At 33.4% G+C, this 20,222-nt stretch overlaps 1 protein-coding gene across 6 annotated transcripts in view; it reads right to left on the bottom strand.

Annotated features, from left to right (window-relative positions):
* The window catches only part of LOC112685697 (probable Ras GTPase-activating protein), a 123,383-nt gene that overhangs the window by 486 nt on the left and 102,675 nt on the right, over nucleotides 1-20,222 (bottom strand). For 4 of the 6 annotated variants that reach the window (XM_025557641.1, XM_025557639.1, XM_025557645.1 and 1 more), the window contains 13 exons: nucleotides 8,882-8,979; nucleotides 4,566-4,660; nucleotides 4,213-4,485; nucleotides 4,020-4,121; nucleotides 3,004-3,188; nucleotides 2,720-2,886; nucleotides 2,224-2,645; nucleotides 2,006-2,154; nucleotides 1,781-1,947; nucleotides 1,410-1,702; nucleotides 525-1,297; nucleotides 285-442; nucleotides 69-214 (listed from right to left, as the gene is read on the bottom strand). In XM_025557641.1, the coding sequence (XP_025413426.1) occupies nucleotides 69-214; nucleotides 285-442; nucleotides 525-1,297; nucleotides 1,410-1,702; nucleotides 1,781-1,947; nucleotides 2,006-2,154; nucleotides 2,224-2,645; nucleotides 2,720-2,886; nucleotides 3,004-3,188; nucleotides 4,020-4,121; nucleotides 4,213-4,485; nucleotides 4,566-4,660; nucleotides 8,882-8,979 (3,028 nt within the window). The remainder of the gene's footprint in view (nucleotides 1-68; nucleotides 215-284; nucleotides 443-524; nucleotides 1,298-1,409; nucleotides 1,703-1,780; nucleotides 1,948-2,005; nucleotides 2,155-2,223; nucleotides 2,646-2,719; nucleotides 2,887-3,003; nucleotides 3,189-4,019; nucleotides 4,122-4,212; nucleotides 4,486-4,565; nucleotides 4,661-8,881; nucleotides 8,980-20,222) is intronic. The other 2 variants (XM_025557640.1, XM_025557643.1) reach the window with 1 other exon arrangement.

Genomic DNA, 20,222 nt, shown 5'->3' on the forward strand with positions numbered 1-20,222 from the left:
AATGTTAACATGATTCAATGAAGTAGGGCAACATATATGTCTAGCAGATTAGACCATATATAACATACCTAGCAATTATATTTTTCATATTATCAGGTTCGTTATCAATGATCTCAGATGATTCTGGTTCAGATTCCAATTGCTGTTCGGCTTGTTCAAGCTTCAACTTCAGTATTTGTACATTTGTTTGAAGACGTTCAATTTCTTTCTGGTACTATATTTGTTGTAAAAATTAAAAATAATTAAATAATGATGACAAATTATAATAATAAATTATAACTTACGTTTATCTGTTCAATGGAACAATTGGTTTTCAACTGATTGGCAATATTTTGATTTTTTGTATCTTCATCATCAGAGGAATCTTCAGACATTCCACGACTAGAATCGATAGACACACGTCTTCTTAAAGGCATTTCAGCGGGGCACAATTTCTTTACATCTATATAAAAAGTTAAATGATTTTTTTAATCTAGTAATATATTTAGGTACACTAACTTATTAATTAATTAATTTATACACACCACCAGGAGAGCATTTTAGATTAGAGCTGACTCCGTTGACTTTACTTGGTGACCACTTCCATGCTAATGATCTTACCATACCACTACCATTGCACTGGGGATTAGTTCTTGGAGCCCTATGAGGTGGTAGAAACCTTGGAGCAACTTGGGCTATTTTATCATTAACTGGAGTGTTCTCGTCATCAGAAGAACTGCATGATCGCGCTCTTTGTTTCCTTTGATGATGATGATGGTGATGGTGGTGGTGATGGTGTTGGTAAACAGGATTGACAAATGCTAATGGTGGTAAAGCAGCACTACCATTAGCTAATGGAGGTTTGGTAGAACTAGTATTGGTATGGTTGCTGTTGTTGTTGTTAGTTAAATCAACTGGACTTGAGCTCTGACTGTATGCCGCAAAACTTTGATAACCTGAAGACGCTACATTAGATAATGTGGATATTGACATTTGGCTTCCTTTTTGCTGCTGGTCCATTTCAACATCTGAATTATGTCCATTATGATTTAGGTTGTGGTTAGTAGTAAATCCATTGTACGCAGAAACTGGTTCATCAAATTTTAACTTTGGACAAAGTTGTAAGTTAGGTGAACCAGGATTGGACGAAAAGAATGCATTGCGAGGAAGAGTTGATGCACGTGCTGGATTAGCATTGGGACGTTTATCACACAATAATGTTGAACTTCCGACCAAATTATTTGTGCTGTTCAATGATGATCCTTGAGTTGATCCGTACAAACGTTGAGCATTGTCTTTCAATGTTGGATCATTATATCTAAAAAAAAACATTACAATAATAATATTAATAAAAATAAATATTTAACATTCAAAATTATAATTATCATGTACTAATTAATTAATACTTGAGAAACTTTGTTCCTACACACCTAAATATGTTTTGATGTTGGACTGGTTGATAAATGCTGCTCTGGTTATTAGATTGTTGATTTTCAGTATAATTTAGAGGTGTTCTAACTCCAGCAGGTTGGGCAAGAGCTATCTGTATTCTTTCCAGTATTGAATGCAACTTTTCCACCTCTTGGAGACGTACTGGCGAAATTTTCTCTACGCATTCCATCAATAATGTATGAAGTATGCTCAATTGTTTGCCAAGATCAATGTGCCCATCAAATTCAGTTGAGTGGTCTTGGGGTGTTGAATAACCAATAGGTATAGGACTCTGAATTCAGAAAAAAAATTCAATACTTATTTTTTTAATCAATTATAAATAATTAGTTCATAGTTTAGATGTACTAACAGATATGATTTTCAAGAATGATTTCATAGAAGCTGCTTCGCGTTCCAAAAAGTCATTCATAAACTCCATAAAGTTTTCTTTTCCTTGGAACCGTGTAAAGTTAGCTAAAGTTTGTAATGTCTTTGCTACCAGTGTCAAGTTACGAGCTGCTTTTTCATTAGGATATTCTATAAAATTAAATACATCAAATTAAATTGATCATATTACATGTTAACATTAACTTACCATGAGTAATGTTGAATAGGCTAGGTGATAAGATTGCTGGGCACAAAAATCTTAGAAAAATACAGGCCGATATTAAATTGTCACTAATATCATGACGCCCAGTACTGTTCATGCATTCACGGAATTTTGTAAAGCATTCTCTAAGTTCACTGAAACAAAAAAACAAAAATATAATCAAATAAATTATTGTATTTTAATGTTTGATAAATATATCTTACAATGGAAATGATGTATGAGAAGAAAGTATACGATTCCATGTAGTTTCAACAGCTTGTCTTAAATTAGCTTGTTGTTTAGCCAAATTAGATGCACTGCCAGCTTTTAAAGGATCTACTTCACAATCAAATCCAGTTTGCATAACACTTGACACAAGTTCACTCAAAGTCTCGTGCAAGTACTTTTCACCGGTTAGCTTCAAATATGCTTCCATGGCTTTAGTGGCCAATGAATTGCCCCTGAATGTCAAACGATCATCTTCAACCTTTTCTATGTCCATCATTACAATATCTGATAAAAATTCTTTAGCCAAATTTTCTTTCTGCATGACATGTACTAAAGCAGTAGCAATATCTTCCTTGGCCTTGACACCAACAACCGGTTCCAATATTTCACAAATGGTTTTATAATCCGTTCTCAAATACTAATTAACATAAGAATAATAAAAGAATACATATAAATAATGGTAAGAAAATACTTTATAGGAATAAATTATACTTGTAAAAATTCTTGGTAAATTTGAACAGGCAAAATATCAACACTCTGAAAACGGCATTTAACTCTTAAAGATGGAGGATCTTTTAAGTTTTTCTCAGTGGTTACTGGATACCATTTTTCTGTCAAGAATCTAGATGCCACATCGTGTACAGGAATACTTACAGTACCTGTAATGACATAATCAAATATAAATAATAAGTATAAATTTAGTATTTTACAGTAACTATGTACCAAAATGTAGGATAATATTTATTATTATAAATGATTATTGAATAGCAACATACCGACTAAGAAACTTTTATCCTTCTTCTTCTTTCTTTCACCTTCCCTATATAAATGTATGTTGATAACATTCACTTGAGGCAAACTGGTAAAGTCAAAATGTTCACCCCAAAAGCACAGCTCGGATTTTTGTTTTGACGAGGTTCTTGCAAACAGCGTTTTGTCCAAGCACAGCTCACAAAAGTATCTATTAATGGGGAAAAAAAAAAAAAAAAAAAAAAAATGTCAACATCAGATATTGTGCAACAGTAGTAAAAATATAAATATATTTTGTGGGAAGAGACAATAATATTCAAAATAATTTTGTGTGAAAAATATATTTTTTCTTTTAAAATATTATGTTTGTTGAAAACTATTTAATAATATGTTACATAAGGAAAATGTAGAGGAGATAGAGGCACTCAAAACAACACCTAGCTTAGTTTAATAGTCAAGTTTTTAATTTATTAATAGATCTCCCCATCAATTATTCTATTACAAATGTCAAGGTAAATATTTTGGAATTAGAATTATAGCAAGATTGGAAACAATGGAATTCTTTTAGAATCAGAAATCAAAGATCTAGAAAATTACATAGAAATTAGTTAAAATATATACCAAAGCTCTATGGTTAGATGTCTCAGAAATGAAATGTTTGAATAGTTTTGATTTTCAATGGTTTAGAAGAATTATATGGAACCTGAAAAGTGGTATGTGGAGTTGTTCATTTCATTTAAAGGGAAACTAGAACGTACTGTACTAGAAGTAAAGATTTGAGTTTATAGCATTAAATAAAAGTTCTATAAGAAACGATTGTCAAATATTAAACCTAGATACTTGGTTTAAGCAGAAATTGGAATTTGAGTGTATTCATACAGTAAAGATCGGTTAGCATGGTCCGTCAATATCATGTATAAAACTATAAGAATTTTATTTATGATAACACATACTTTTTTACTAGAAATAAAAAAAAAAAACTATTGATTTTTAAAGAACATTAAATAAATGAAAATGTTTTTTTTTTTTAACAATTACATACTTCTTTTTGTTGGCAAGCCCCTTGGCTTCAAGAATCCATATTTTTAGAGCATTTTCCGTGCGACGTATGTGCTCCTGATCGGGTTGAACGGATTTTCTCAAGCTGTAATATCACATATTATATACATAATTCAAGTGTCAAACAGTTGCGCGGAGAACAACACACGGCGACCGTTACCCCCAAACCGACATACCTGTACACCCATTTGTCGCGTTCTTCTGTTGTACGACACGAGAAGTACCTCGTGTTCCCCGCAGGTAGAGTAACCTGGAAACAGTTTTCCCGGCCCAGCACAGACGGATGAAGCGGTTTGATTTCCACGCCGCCGCTACTCAAATCTAACGATTGCATAATGCTCTGAGACTGGCCGGATAAGAGCGATTCATGTGAACGAGACGTCCTCAGACGGGGTCCACCACCATTGCCTACGCAGCCGGGACTGGAATTTCTGGAGAAAAGAACATTTCTATGATCAAAAAAAATAAATTAAATTTTATTTGCTTGGAAAACACGTTGTTTAAAACATGATTGTGTTTTCACCCTTACCCATCGGATTCCAGCGCTTTTTTCCGCTCCAACTTCGTCACGCTCTTTGTCCGTTTCAGCGGATTCGATCTGAATGACCGTTTTGAAAAGAAATTCTGTAAACAATAATGACAAATCAATCAAAAAGTATAGCAAATAAGTTCACGACACTCGCTAGGACGTGTTCATTCTCCGCATCAATGCATTTGTGTGCATCAGTCGATGTCGATGATAGATATAACGCTTAATTTACAATAATTAAAATGTGACGACATTTTCTCGATCATTTGTATTAATAACCAGTCATGTTATTTAATTATTCAACGCACAAGATGCTATATAATATAATATACAATATACGTATCATTTCATACGGATCTACCACAGCCAAAAATTATATTTTCAAAGTTTTCAACACATTTCCTCCGCCCCTCCCCCGAAGTTTTCAAATTTATTGTTGTCTGGCTCACGATGATATCCATGGCACATCATCGTTACCTTAATATAATATAATAACTAACCGACTAACCTACACCCAATCCAAGTCATAATAATCAGACAAGCGTCCATATCCTATAGTTAAACCTATAGCAGCAATATAATAAGTAATAGCATCATTATCATATTTGAGTTATCTTACTATTAAAAAATTAGGAAACCCTGAATTCGTAGCAAACACAATATCACCATACAATAATAATCAATAACACTTCTAAAACGGCATAATAGCAATTATTAAATTTATCACCGCGTGTTTTATCGCATTATAATATAAGAGTACATAGTGGGGATTTTATAAATCATAATTCTGCTTAATTTATTACTATTGTACAATATTTTTATCATTGTGTCATAGTTCAAAATAGTAAATATTACTCGGTAAATTTACTCTTATTAAACTGAAATACTATTTAAGAATAATAACTAACAACTGGTAAATAATAGGAAGTGATACCCACTAGAAATTGAGGGTTTCCTAACTTTCTAGTCTAACTTGAAATTGTATTATGGTCGGACATGCGGATAACGCATCACAGCAAATATATGTCATGATGAAATGTCGACTCTCTAGTGTGATGTATGCCTATGAAACGAATACGCGAAAAACATAAATAAAAAATAAAAAAATGTGTTTAACAATTTTTTTATTTTTATTACATATAGATACATTCTACCCTAAACAAAAGAGTTAAATATTTTTAAATACAAATTAAGAGATCGGAAATCGTATAATAGGATAATTACAGAATGCGGTATAAGTCGGTTCCCGCTATCTTATTATCGAAAAACTGCTTATTATTAAAATTAATAATCAGTTGTATAATAATTATTGCGATTATCACTTAAAACAATAGAGGCAGGTATTATTGGTCCAATTAATTGACCTTTAGGAAAAACTATCATAGTATGTTGTACGGACGTGTGGTGTGTGCGTGTAATTTACTCAATTTTATTCATTTACTCGCGATTAACATGGAAGTCGGCAACACGGTAAGTTTGCAAAAGAAGAACGAACTTTTTTTTACTAGTTTTGTAGCTGCGATTGGATGCTGACTATGCCACGATTTTCGCTAACTTTCAGGTACGCTTTCCGAATCGACCAGTACCGTCTCGTGGTAATGTGATAAAAATGTATAACAAGTTTCTTCGGACGGGTTCTGTAGCAGACGCATCGCGACCAGTAACTACACCAGAAAACATGGAGACAGTGGCGCTCTCTTACCGAATATGGAAATCAATATGCCCGGCGAGCATATAAACATAGTGTACATTGTTAGAGAACCCAATGAAAATACTATTCTACGATTGGCTCTAATCCCAATGGGATTAGATAACCTTCGGTATCAATTATCTGTTATCAAATTTGATTTCACGGAAATTATATTTCCAAAAAAAAAAAAAATTATTTATTTATTATTTATTAAAATATTTAATAATTAATATCTAATAAAATAAAATAATAAATGCAGTTATGTATTATAAGACCCTTAAGGTATATATACAATATCTAATATAAAAATTGGTATCTTTATTTGGTAGATAAATTTATATATTTTAAATTTAATATCAAATTTTTATTTCAGGATATAACATTGTTTCAAAAAAAATTTGTTAGTTATGATAAGTAAAAATAAAAAATAATAGAAATAATTGTAAATAATATAATCATATCAACAAATAATATAAATTAAAATTTTGTACAACTGTTCAGTCTGTAAAAATCAAGGAAAAAAAAAACTGTAAAAGACTTTATTAGCAAACAATTCGTTGGCCATTCGGAATACTGGAGTAGTAGTTTCAATGATATCTTCCACATATGATATGTTTGATCTGATGTTAACGGTATTCCCAATTTCTTCAACAACGTCATTTGTATATTTTTTTGGAAATATAATTTTGTCAAATTTCAAATTCCAAATAAAAGTTAAAATTTTAAAAGCATTAAAACATTTTTAAAATATTCAAAATTCAGAAATTTGATAACTGATAATTTTCGTGATTATGAAATTCAGATAGTTGATAGCGAAGTCGTTATCTCATTGGGATTACAACCAATCGTAGAACAGTATTTTCATTGGGTTCTCTAATAATGTACACTATGCTTATACGTGCCCGGCGACTATCGATGCAATTAAACATTTCAGATAGGTCGTTATTAATAAATATACATAAAATATTATATTTTTTTTTGTTGCAATTTATTTGTTGTGTAAATTCAGAAACCGACTTTTGATGCACTCTGTATATAACAGCGGACATTTGTTTTGCTATTTTCTCAGGTCTTTAAATATTTTTCACGGTCACGGTTATTGAAATTAAGCTATTACTTCAAAAACAACGTTTATTTATACTATTTTCTGCTTTATTTATAATTGACACGGGTCGACGTGAAACGGTCAAAATATAAAATATTAATATTTTTTTTATAATATATGAAAATGTATTCTACAAGAATATTTTATCGAAATTTCAATATGTGAATTCTGTAACTTCATAACAATAAAAACTATTTTTAGTGTAAAGTATGAAACCATTTAATTCATTTTTTTTTTTTTTTTTTATAAATTAAATGTACCTACAACCAAAGTACGTTAAAAGTATTTTAGCGTAGGTTTTTTATGCATACAAATTGCAGGAAGAGAATGGACACGAACAAAGGAATTACCTAAACTTCCGACGAATTATATAATATGAACATGATGATAATTTATTAATTTCATAAAATTAAATATGTAATTAATATACAACATTTTGGAACAGCTATTATAATATTAACAAACGACATGTTTAACACACACGCGCACGCATATATAAATACATACACTTAAATACCAAGATATCGTTACAAATACTACGAATACATTTTCAAAACGACTTAATGATATTTTTTGAGAAGATAATCTTGTGTCATAATCTCAAAATCTCGTTTCATACTATCTGACGCCGGAGTAAATTTTCGATGTATTCACATTGTCTGGTTGTGCAATTAATATTTTATGCCTTAACGGTTAAACTATATAATAAAAGACAGCAATTTCAGTGAGCATCAGCAAATTTTCGATCAAAAACTATTATACTATAATAAAGATGAGAAAAATTGTCTGCAAAATTTATAAGATATTTTAGTCACACGAAATCCCAAAACATTGGTGGAACGTATCTTTCACATTATTATTATTTGTTTTTACTGGCGAATATTTGTTTGAATGTCCGAAGAATAATTTGCATATATTTCTATTATATATTCATATTCACGTAACGTACACCTTTCATTTTTTTTTATACTTCTACATGCACATGTCCGATATAATGGATATATAACCGTTTCATTTTACCCATACAGAGTATAGCACCTGGCCAATTACGACCGCACTTGTTTTCGTAGTCACATTTAAAGAACGAAGATCAACACTATCTAATCGTACACCAATACATTTTGTACTTCAACGTTTCGAGAAAGCACATGATATTCATTTTTGTTACAAGAATTACTTCATTAGGTACTATGATACGATAAATAATTTATTATGTTCATTAACGTTACAGTTGGAACCAGACATATTTTTCAAGTATGATAACACATTATGTTACGTTAGGAAATGAATGGTTATATTTTGTTAATTAATATAGTAAAACGAATTAAAGGAAAAATATAACTGTAGAAGAAACATAGCATATTTCAGAATGAATAAAACTGTTGTATACGTTTTTATCTTGTGCGAGCAACAAAAAGCAAAAAATAACAACTCGGAAGACTTATGCGAATAATATCGTAGCAGTGACGTAATAAGCTAAGCTAATGATATAGATGCAGATGATAAAATAGAATAACTTACCACAATTCTGGAGGGCGTGAGTTCCAGCGATCTGGTGTTGCCGATCACCGGTGTTGCGGGAGCACTTCCTCGACGACAAGCTTTTTCGTACGATGTATCTGTAAAAGAAACGAAAACGAAACGTTAGTTACATTTTAGGGGCATGTGCAAAACGTATTTGAGAAATATTAAAACATAAAAACCATAAAGGCAGCGTAAACAGAAATTCTATGAAGACGACGACGTTTGGAGACCACGCACGACACAAACACGACACGACGGACGGACGAGCGAAAGCCAAATGATATAGAAAGCGCGAAGGATACGTGCTAAAAAATAATAATAAAAAAAGAAAAAACTCTCCAAGACAGATTGATCATGCAGAACGTCGTCGTTCTTAATAATTTCTCCTCTATACGGTCAACAAAATGTAATTGCCTACGCACGCACGCACATACACAACCCACTAACATGAATACCCATATCTATACACTACACGTGCGTGTGTTCGTGTATTAATGCGCTCGAGTGTTCCAACAATTATACACCAACGAATACCGTACGAGACTTTTGTGTGCGATTCCTATTTAGCCGCGCACGACACAACGGTGACCGATAAGGACGAATCGTTGAGTTGAATACGAGTTGATACCGCGTATGGAGGCACTGAACGTGGCGGGTACCACGAAATAAATAAATACTGTCGATTTTTATACTGGAATTCGATAATAATAACAATAATAACAAAATGTAGCGCGCGAACGTCAACGAACTCCGGCGGTTTTTCTTTTGCTCGTTACGTGAGTGTGCCGTTGTGTATTTATTAAGGAACGATAATACGCAACGACGACCACGGTGTGTTATTGTGTCGCGTTATTTGAAGACGGGGGAGTATTGGCGGGAACGCAACAACAACAGCAATAGTAATAATAACAACGCGAGTAAATTGCCAAGTAATTCTCACACAGGAAAACACAGCATCGTGTAGCAGTATCATCGATAATACCGAAAGAATGCCCACATCGGTAATAATACATAGAGATGTACTAACCACTACATATTTTTATATGGCGTCCACTCCCCCCTCCCGATACACGCGTTGTTCGTGAGAATTTTCCGAGCGACGAAAACGCGATTTTTAACCGTTAATTTGTACGCAATTATTTTAGTCAGTTGAACCTTGAACACACATAGGCGCATATTGCACATTTGGCGTATTATACAATACGCGTACGCTGGGGGAGACATGAGCGCATAATTTTGTTAGAACTAAAAACGTCAAAGTACAATAGGAGGATGGCGTGAGAGGTTTTTGAAAACCTCAGCGGTCCGGTCATGCATACACGACGACGGTATAGTAATTTCCGTCCGAATCAGTCTCAATTAATTATAAGTACATCTAATCTAATTTAATACTTACATCATGATGATATCATGAGCACAAATAACAATACTTGGTATCGTATATTTTTTTAATAAGCCGATAACTGAAAGTCTGAATGCAAGTATATAGTTTAAAATAATTTTTCGAATCAAATCAAGCATTTTGTAACGCGCATTCTATTAGTTACCTTTTATTCCTCTTATAATCTACCTCATACAACACCACTTACGAAAACAGCAGTCAAAACGAAATAACAATTATTTTCCGAATAGTTCGTTGTTTGTATTACCTAATTGACGTACATAGATAATTAGTTCGAACACTTGACTCACATAATATAAACATGTATATACGTTCACGTTGTCTATATAAAGCCATCAATTACGTGTTTCCGTCGAAAATGTTTAAAAAATGAAGTTTTATTTAGCACACACACACGCATACTTTAACAAGTCATTTTATCTGATTTGATATATAAATATGTACTTATTTGACTTTGGAAACACTAAATATTTAAATTAGACAAATCTACATCTATCTTTATTGAGATGGCGATAAATGTTATTTCATGGTTATATCTTCTTTAAATTTTATTTTTTAATACACTGGACATTCGATACATATAATATTATAAAACAAAAGATGGAGGACAACAAATATAATATATAATATACGCGTTACAAAGTAAGGAGACAAGGCGACGCGGATTCAACAGATGAACAAAAAAATGTATAAATATATATATATCAAAAAAGGTTTAGCCTCAACACTCGTTTAATAATCATTAAAAGTGATTAGTCTTTTAGTGTCCAAGGTCCAACCATCGATAAGTTTTGATTTTTTAACCAGGGAGTTTGATTAACGCTCATTACATGTATATCCCCTATGTACTTGTATATATGATACAGTCGCAGTTATACAAGACGTGTTCGTAAACACTAGTGGTTACGTAAAGATCTCGTTGAGGTTACAAATTCCAAACAATAAAATAACAATATTTGTATGGACAGATTGTAAAAAAAAAACATATTTTTTTTTTGTTTCCAAGACATACTTCGTATATATATAAATTCCATTATTTAACAGTCGCAAACGTGTGCAAAATACATGAATTCTGATAAACGTAATAATCTGTGTACTATTCATGTTTCATTAATTTCTCGAAAGAATATACTAGCAAATCATATATCATATACGAACATCAATATTTTTAATTCAAATCGATAATAAAACTACAATACTACGTTCAAATGTGATAATTTAATTTTAGTAAAATTGATTCATTATTCTGAGAACATATTATTTCATCCACTTATATATGAATAAGAATCATTTATGAATCATACATACATGCGCTCTAATAATTTATGCGCTTACACAACACACATATCAGTGTTTTTCGTTTTGAACGTTTTACGTGATGGTTTCGGTAGTTGTTTGACATTAATCGTCATCGTTATTAAAGTAAAATATACACTTAAGTTATTTGTGTGCGACGGGAGTCTAGCTACAAGATCTATAGTCATTAATTTAGTTAGAACCATTAATACGTTTCGTTTTATACAATTGTTTATTATTCGCGTGTGGCAATTGAATTCGCAATCTTCGTTTCAATTGCGCACATTTAATATACTAACGCGAACAAAAAACATACGCCGCAGTCAATAATCATCGGCGTATCCTAATTGTGAACATCATCACGACACTTGAATAATGAACCGCGGACGAAGGAGAAAACCACCCGAAGATTGTGCGTTTCTATGCTACTGTGAAATGGTTATAAATAACGGAATAATCACTACCGTTCAGCTATAATAAACGTTATCCTTTTATCATTTCGTCAGGACTCCCTTGGAAAATGTTCACGGAGACACACATGTTTCCTTGCAAAGATATACGACATTTCTTTGCTCTGCTCCGTCAGATTTTAGATATTATGCGGGTGGGTGCACACGAAGGAGAAACGACGATGTTGGAGCGAATTCTGTTTGAAATATCTATTTCCTCTTACAATACGCGGGAACGAGAGCTTGGTGTAGAAAAACGTTAAGAATGTGCATACGCGTGTTATTGTTATTGTTAATGTGTTTCGCGCGGACGCGTATTTTCGATCGTTACATAGTTTCCTTTCGTTATCGCCGGAGTTGAACGGACACGGCCGCAGGTCAGGTCAGACGCGCCAGCCAAGGCCGAGGGTACGTAACAATTATCATTATAAATTATTCGGCGGGTACGTCAAAATATTACTGGTATAAACGGTCTTATGTTAAAACACGGCCAAGAAACCATTGTATTGGAAACAAAAGTTTTCTGGCAATTCTAAACAGAACACCAAGAAAGGGAAAAAGGGATCGACCGGAGATCTACCTTTCCGCACAACATCGGCGACGAACCGCGGGTTTCCAGGTCGCGTACAGTATGTTCGACTTTTGCGGTGGGCCGCACGGAAAAAATGAATCTGCGGTATTATAATGATCGTACGACCAACGGCAAAACGGTCAAAAAAAGACTAATTATAAGTATTACTACGCAAGCCCATTGGGTAAGTGTAAAGAGGTTATTTTTTGATAACAGTTTATAATGTTTATAACAGGAACGCGATAGTCGGAAAGGAGAGGTTGACGTAAGGAATACAAAATTGTAGCCGTGTTTATCGCCCGTAATACCCGACTGAAACCTAGCAATGTGCGTATGTACGTACATATACGTGTGTATTCTAAACCGGTTCCGTAAGATATAATAAAACCAGTATAAATGTAGGATGGTGGTTGCGGCCATTTCAGAGACGCGACAGAGTAATGAAAAAAAAAAAAAAAAACACGCTCACAGGTTAGTACACCTATATATACACTTATATATACCTAACTAAACGTCATCCTTAACCCGTTGCTGCGTGCGCGTGTACTAAATGAAATCTCACTCGCGTTTAGATGCGTCGTCGCCATACACCGCGGAGACCAAGTCTACGCGATCGGAGGTTGACGGTTTATAGGAAAATGTGACGAGAATAGAGAGCGAATAAAAAGGAAAGATTGAAAAACGCAAAAAGAAAATTTAACGATTGTTGAATGTAGCGGGATGACGTTTGTGTCGCGGTGTTTTCGGAACGGGTTACGACGATTTGTGTGTAATCGATGGAAAGTTAAAAAATGAAGTTTCAAAACGGCTATCGAAAATATACGAAAAAAAACCAGTCCGGAGACCTGTTGCTGCAGTCCATCGAAAGAGTATCTGTAATGATCAATATTTTTTCAAATAGTACTGCGCGTGAACGATAATATTACTATCAATAATTCCGTACGCGTTTCTCTGCCAATTAATGTAGTTTTATATTAATTGCGTAAATAATATTACAAGTATATAAATTATAAACGCTGTGTACCTGGACGACGATCGATACGTAGTCCGGTTGTTTGTTTTTCATACATATCCTTAAAGTCCATGTTTCTGACGTTTACACAAATGTCATTTTTACAGCTAAATAATGGGCGTGGGTGCATATGCTACATACTAATATAAATACATAAATAAATATAAAAATACAAAACATAAAGGACGACAATTTAAAAAAAGAAACAATATTCAACCGAACAAAGTTGAAAAATCATCAGTTTTTACTGAAGCAAGCTCAGCGAAAAATCACATTACTTTTTAACTGTACGCGGTATTTGTCCGTTGAATAAATTCTAAGAAATAAAATAATCCATAGACAGTGTATATGTAAAAAGTAAACATGATATCACGGCGAGTTTGCACACACAACTGTAAGTTTTCAATAATCATAAATTTAAACAGCAATATACATTTTTAGAACTAAAATTATAAAACGAACATAAAATCACAACAACGTGTTTCTAGTGTAAGTACGTTTTTATACCTACTATTATTACGTTCTATAGATTCGGTTTAAAATAATTTTCACACACTCGCATACCCTATGTAAATTTATAAATGATATTTACCCTTTTAAAGTTAAGAGTTGTTCACATTATGCAACAAAAAACTCACATAGGGCGACGTATCCCACAATCTACCGCTCGGAATGTCAACACGCTATAACGTTACACATCCATCGACTGCTCGGCATCATAGTAGAAAATAACCAGGATTATTATCGTTTGGCTATCCCTACTCCTACGTAAATATTATTTAAAATACGATAATACTTGTATAAATATTCGTATACTATCACAGAGTTCTAAATCTGAAAAATAAACAGAATATTCTACTTTTTATACAGCGAGGAATTTTCATACAGCAACACATTTTGCTCACTACGTGAGGACACAGTCGGGTGGTCATAAAAAATGTCAGAGTTTAACGACGTAAAAAGCGATATGAAAATATTGAGTTTTTACATAAATAAATTTATAAAACGATTGAATAACGAGAAGCGAGGGAGTATAAAGTAGTGGTTGACGTCATTGTAGAATGAGTAAGAACACGTTATTGTTATTATTATATAGGAATTACGATTCAGGAGGCTAAATATGCATAATAATAGAAATTGCGTACGAAATTTCTTCGAATAAAAGAAAAAACTACGTAAATATGTAAAGATATGCAAAAAAAGAGGGAAAAATGAATATATGCTTGAGTGGCTGCAAACAAATCGAACGAATTCGTGTACTGTACGATCGAGATGGCGTATATACGCAGTAATATTAACATTATTATAGGTCTTCTCTTTCTTGCCCAGCTCCGCTCCTTCGTGTACCACTGTAACCCTTGTGCGATAGCAAAAATAACTACTTTTATGCAAATTTATTACAGAATTCTGCGCCCCCCCACTCACACAGCACACAATCATATTACCATCTGATTTACATTAGAGTTATACCTATAATATATGTAATATTATTTACCAAGGTGTATTAACGGAGTACAACAAAAAGAAAACTTTTAGAAGTGAGAGGAAAAAAAATAATTCATGCCGACATATTGAACGCACATTTATATTAAACGAAAAACAATATATTTTATACTACGCCGCACGACAATAAAATATATTATTACTAATGCCGTCCATTAGCTCGCAGGTATTGTAGACAAACTGTGAATAATAATAATACAAATTATTATTATTCTTGTTATACATTGCTGACCTCGTAACCCCCTAATTTCACACGGCTCCCCCTCACCTATGGCTAAGACCTCTGGTCACGATACGTATAATAATAATACGATTTATACAAGTCAAAAAAGATTTTTTTCCACAAGTGTTACAATATGATAATATAATATTGATGTTGTAATATAATAAATACACACGCACATTTATCGTTACAGCAGCAGCAATAGCGACTGCACCGGTCACGAAATTATAATAAAGAAGGAGACCTGATGCGAAAAGATTTAAGGATAGAAATAAAAACCGTTGCATAGACAAGTCGCGCAAATTACACACACGTGAAGTGCATAAATAAATGCAAAAGAAACCCTGTCTGTCACCTATACACAATATTGTGTATTATAACTAGGGAACATATTTATATGTAAATAGATATTTAAGGTTCGATAAGAAATTTTCATGATTTAAATCATTCCTATTAGTATGATGATACTTTTATTTTACATATTTTACTAATTTGTAAATATTTTTAAACGTATTTTATCATTTCATCATTCATGCGTTTTCAAGTAATGTTGCAATAGCAAAAACAGCTATTTATCGGTATATTGTCGATTTAATTATTTTTGAACATTAAAAATAAATTCATCTATTATTAACAGTCAATGGATGTTACGAATTAAATAATTATTAACTGTAACGTTCCACGTGGAGCAAATATTTAGTAGTTATCTTTAGTCTTAGAATCGTTATCTTATAACCTTAATATAGATATAATAGAAATCTTAATATAGTATACATTTATAAACAACTGACAACCGACGACAGGTGATAACAAATAGGTTTTTATAGTTAGTTTGGCTGTAATCGTAATCCTACGTACCTAACTCTACATAAATTTCAAAAGTGCCAAAAATTAGTAAAATTATTTCGTCCAGTTTCTCAGTACGTTATTGAATTTCCGAACGAGACATTTAAGAGCGATGGTCAAGTTTTACTGCGTGAAACCAGTATCAACAGCTCAGCGGTCTTTAATTATACAACATATAGCAACACGAATACATAAAGAAAAATTTAAACAAAGCTTTTTCTTATTAACACCTGCATCTAGTAATTCGATAGGTTTCGAATTATTTAATTATTCGATACATACAAATTATACAATTATTCGATAATTTCCAACTTCAGAATTATTCAGAAAAATTTGAAATTGCTTAAATACAAATCAAAATAAACTATTATTAAGTGAGTATGTGACTAAATGCCTTAAAAGGACTGTCTATTTGAATAGTTTTTATTCTGACTATTTGTATAGTTTTTTATTTGATATATTTTATATTTATAGTTATATATATATTCGATAATACAAGACAACATTCGAATATAATATTCGATAGTTCTAACTATTTGATAGTGCCCATCACTAATTATAACAAAATTTGCAACAAGAGCAATGGAGGAGGAGAAAGTAAATGCGAAAAAATGGGTTGCATAATTTCTGAGGCGAACTCTATTGTTGCCACGTTCTGTATTCGGGTGAGTTAATAATATTATACATTATAATGTATACGCACGAAATGACTACGACAGTAGCTAATGTTATGATAACCGCTCCTACTCGTTTGCTCCCCGCGCCGTATTGTATTTAAATATTGGCGCGAACAGGTTTCGGTTTGGAAACGATTATTGTTAGTGGATGAAACTCTTTTTTTCGGTGCTGGTGATTGCATGCTGCAAAACTATCGAAATAAGCATCGAAGGTATAAACGGCGTCACGTGAACACGCGCTAAATAATAAATCACTGCGCTTGTTGCTGTTGCAGGACCATTTTTGACCAGGGCAGGATACACGGTTTCGCAGCTGAGGAGTCCAGTCCAGGTGGTTGTTGCGCTGTTATTATCATTGTCACGCGCGTTCCTAAGAAGCCAGGTAGACCGAGGGCGTGGTCTACTACGCGGTTTATAAGACGACGTCGCGAACAGCAGCTGCAACGACGGCCAGCAAGGTACACGTGAGGAGCGAGTTTCTTTGTTGCGCGTCCAGGGGAGAAGCGGTACGTTCGGGGAGGTGAGGAGGGAGAAAAAAATAGTATTTTAACGTTGATTTTTCAAGGATACTCATGGAGTAGACGGACGGACGGGGGAAAAAACTATCCAGAAATATACGTTATACACAGGTACATAAACTCTATCGATGGCCAGTCGATGCCCAACCATTTGCACGTTCACCAATATTTAACGTTTATTTGCAATTAACGAATTCCAGACGGTGACACGTATTATCGATACTAAACGTAGGCATATAAATCTATCGGACAGCAGTACAAAAATGGCGATTGCATTGCGATACAAACCGATTATTTTTCTTTTTGTTCGTTTCCGGGCACAGCAAAAAGTAAAATGCGAAAAAAATAAACGTATTGTGTATACACTTCTGGAGAAGACCATATTTATAATATGAATCGTGAAACATTATATATGGCGCGTGTACGGTTCTCCTCTATTCGAACACGCCCCTGATTATCATTGCTTTGAATAATCAGACCAGATGTAATCTTATAAAAGGCAATACGTAAACATAATTAAAGAACTAAAAACATAGGGCTCGTAGTCCGGACATCACTTTTCGGAGATATGACCGTAATGATCAGTCGAATGCTGGAACTTCGCGTTCGGAAATGTCTTTTCTTTTACGATATTAAAAGACCCCACTAAACTAAGCAAACATCAACAATATTTACGGATAGTTATAAAACAACGCGACAAAACTGCCGGGTTTCTTCTCGATTCCATGGACATCCCCATATCTGGTTTAGCTGTAAGTATGCACGATAGTATGACTGTAATTTCAACTCAGTAAATTTGTCTGTACACTAACGGCGTCTTGATACAGATGGAAAAATTACGAAACTACTTGTATAATAAGTAGATCTGTTTCCGATTCGTTACGGCAATAACGTTATGCGGTTTCTAGTTCCAGAGCATTGATTGCGTGCGTAATAGTGCGATATAGTCGATTTTCGTTTGTATACACAAGCCACGTGATGGTGCTCGACACAACAACGGTGTATAATTTGGACAAAGCATAACACGAACTGGCTAGGGGCGTAATGAAAGTAAATTTATTTGAAAGTTTCTTAAAGTCGCGAGAGTTCCATCAACGTTATAACGGTAAAAATCTTCAACAACAGCTGTGAAAAACACAAACGAATAACATGGTACAGCATTAGTGTACAGCGAAAAAGAATACGAAAACAACCTAAATAATTGATCGTAAAACCGTAATAAAGCGTGAGCACAATGTAAATATATCCTTGACACGATATTATAACAATGTTTTCTATATATATATATAATTATTGCACAATACATCAACGCATTACCTCGCGTGAGGCTCTGTTGATAACAATACTACCTATGCCGTTTACAAAAATTTACTAGACTGGATTAATCGCACGAATTATAGTTCAGCTCGACGCGTTTTTTTGATACAATACAAAAAAAACTGTCTTCTCGTCATAATCCGCATTATATACGATATAAACGTTGTCACTATGCGCATACAACTACGAACATAATCATAATTTTTTATTTTAATCACCACACGTGGTATTTGGAGGATTTGAACCAAATACATTTTCGTCAAGAGTAAGAGGCGCGGGTGATTTACTGTGCAGTTTATAACAAAACCAAAAAATCCCGTAAGACTTGACACGGGAGAATGAAAACGTCATACTTTGATAGATCATAGGACATAGTCGTTTACGTCGACCATAATACTTAGTATATTATACTAGTAAGCGAATTATTAAACACATTAAATATAGACTACTATATATAACTACAATGTTTCACTTAATGCTCATTACATACTTTCATCCCAATTACATCCTGCCATCCTTAGAACTATTACTTTCATTTTTAATTCCAGATGGTTAGTTTAAAATCGTTCTGTAACTAATTATCGAGATCATTGGTAGTTAAAAAAAAAAATATCGATTTCATGTGAATTCAATAGCATTTTTAATCAATATCGTATCTAATTTTACTTACATGGGAGGTAAATCGTAAATTATTTGAGTACATGATAATACCATCGGATTCTGATGCGACAACTCAAACATTCGAATCCACTACATCTAATAGATTATGATCTATTATAAGTTATTTGATTAGAAGGAAATATTTGAGGCATGCGACCCAGCAGCACTAAAAGTACACTGCAGTAGGGGTTTGGAGACTTGTACGAGCGTCGACAACTTGACTAAAACAACAACTAAGGGCAATCAACCCGCAGCGAGATCGGCAAAAATGTAAATCGTGCACGTGCATACCTGGACAAAACGAGCGCGCGCACCTTAATTATGTGTCATCGGTCACAGAATCCGCGATTGCGCAGCCAACTCTGACAATATACACAAATGCGCACGTCGCCGTCGTCGACGAATACGAGGAGACCGTTGACTTTCACCAGTCAAGCGCAAAACCCAATAACGGAAATACTACAGTACAGATACCGCGGCGGCGGCATTTAACAGTGAGAGAAAAATACAATCATAACGTCTGAATTCACGCTGATATTTACTACAATCGGCAAACATACGTGTTTCCTGTTTCGACCCGTATCACGTCTTTATCATAATTCCGTCGAATGTTTGTTTTAAAATAACGATAAAAAGACAAACAACATAAGCAGCAGCAGTTCAATAATTAATTAAAATACAATAAACGCGCGGGCAATTATACTTTATCGGTTTAATAAAACTGTACACGTGTAAAAATACAACGTACTGGTGATACTACGTACTACATAAAACATGATCGTTGAAACGTTTAAGAAAAAGATTAAAAAAAAACTGCTTAAAGTATACTTGAAACTGTATTACCTATAAGCTAAATATTGATAA

This window comes from Sipha flava, unplaced genomic scaffold (genome assembly GCF_003268045.1).
Source record: "Sipha flava isolate LNK unplaced genomic scaffold, YSA_version1 288_pilon_pilon, whole genome shotgun sequence".
In the NCBI taxonomy this organism is placed as follows: Eukaryota; Metazoa; Arthropoda; class Insecta; order Hemiptera; family Aphididae; genus Sipha; species Sipha flava.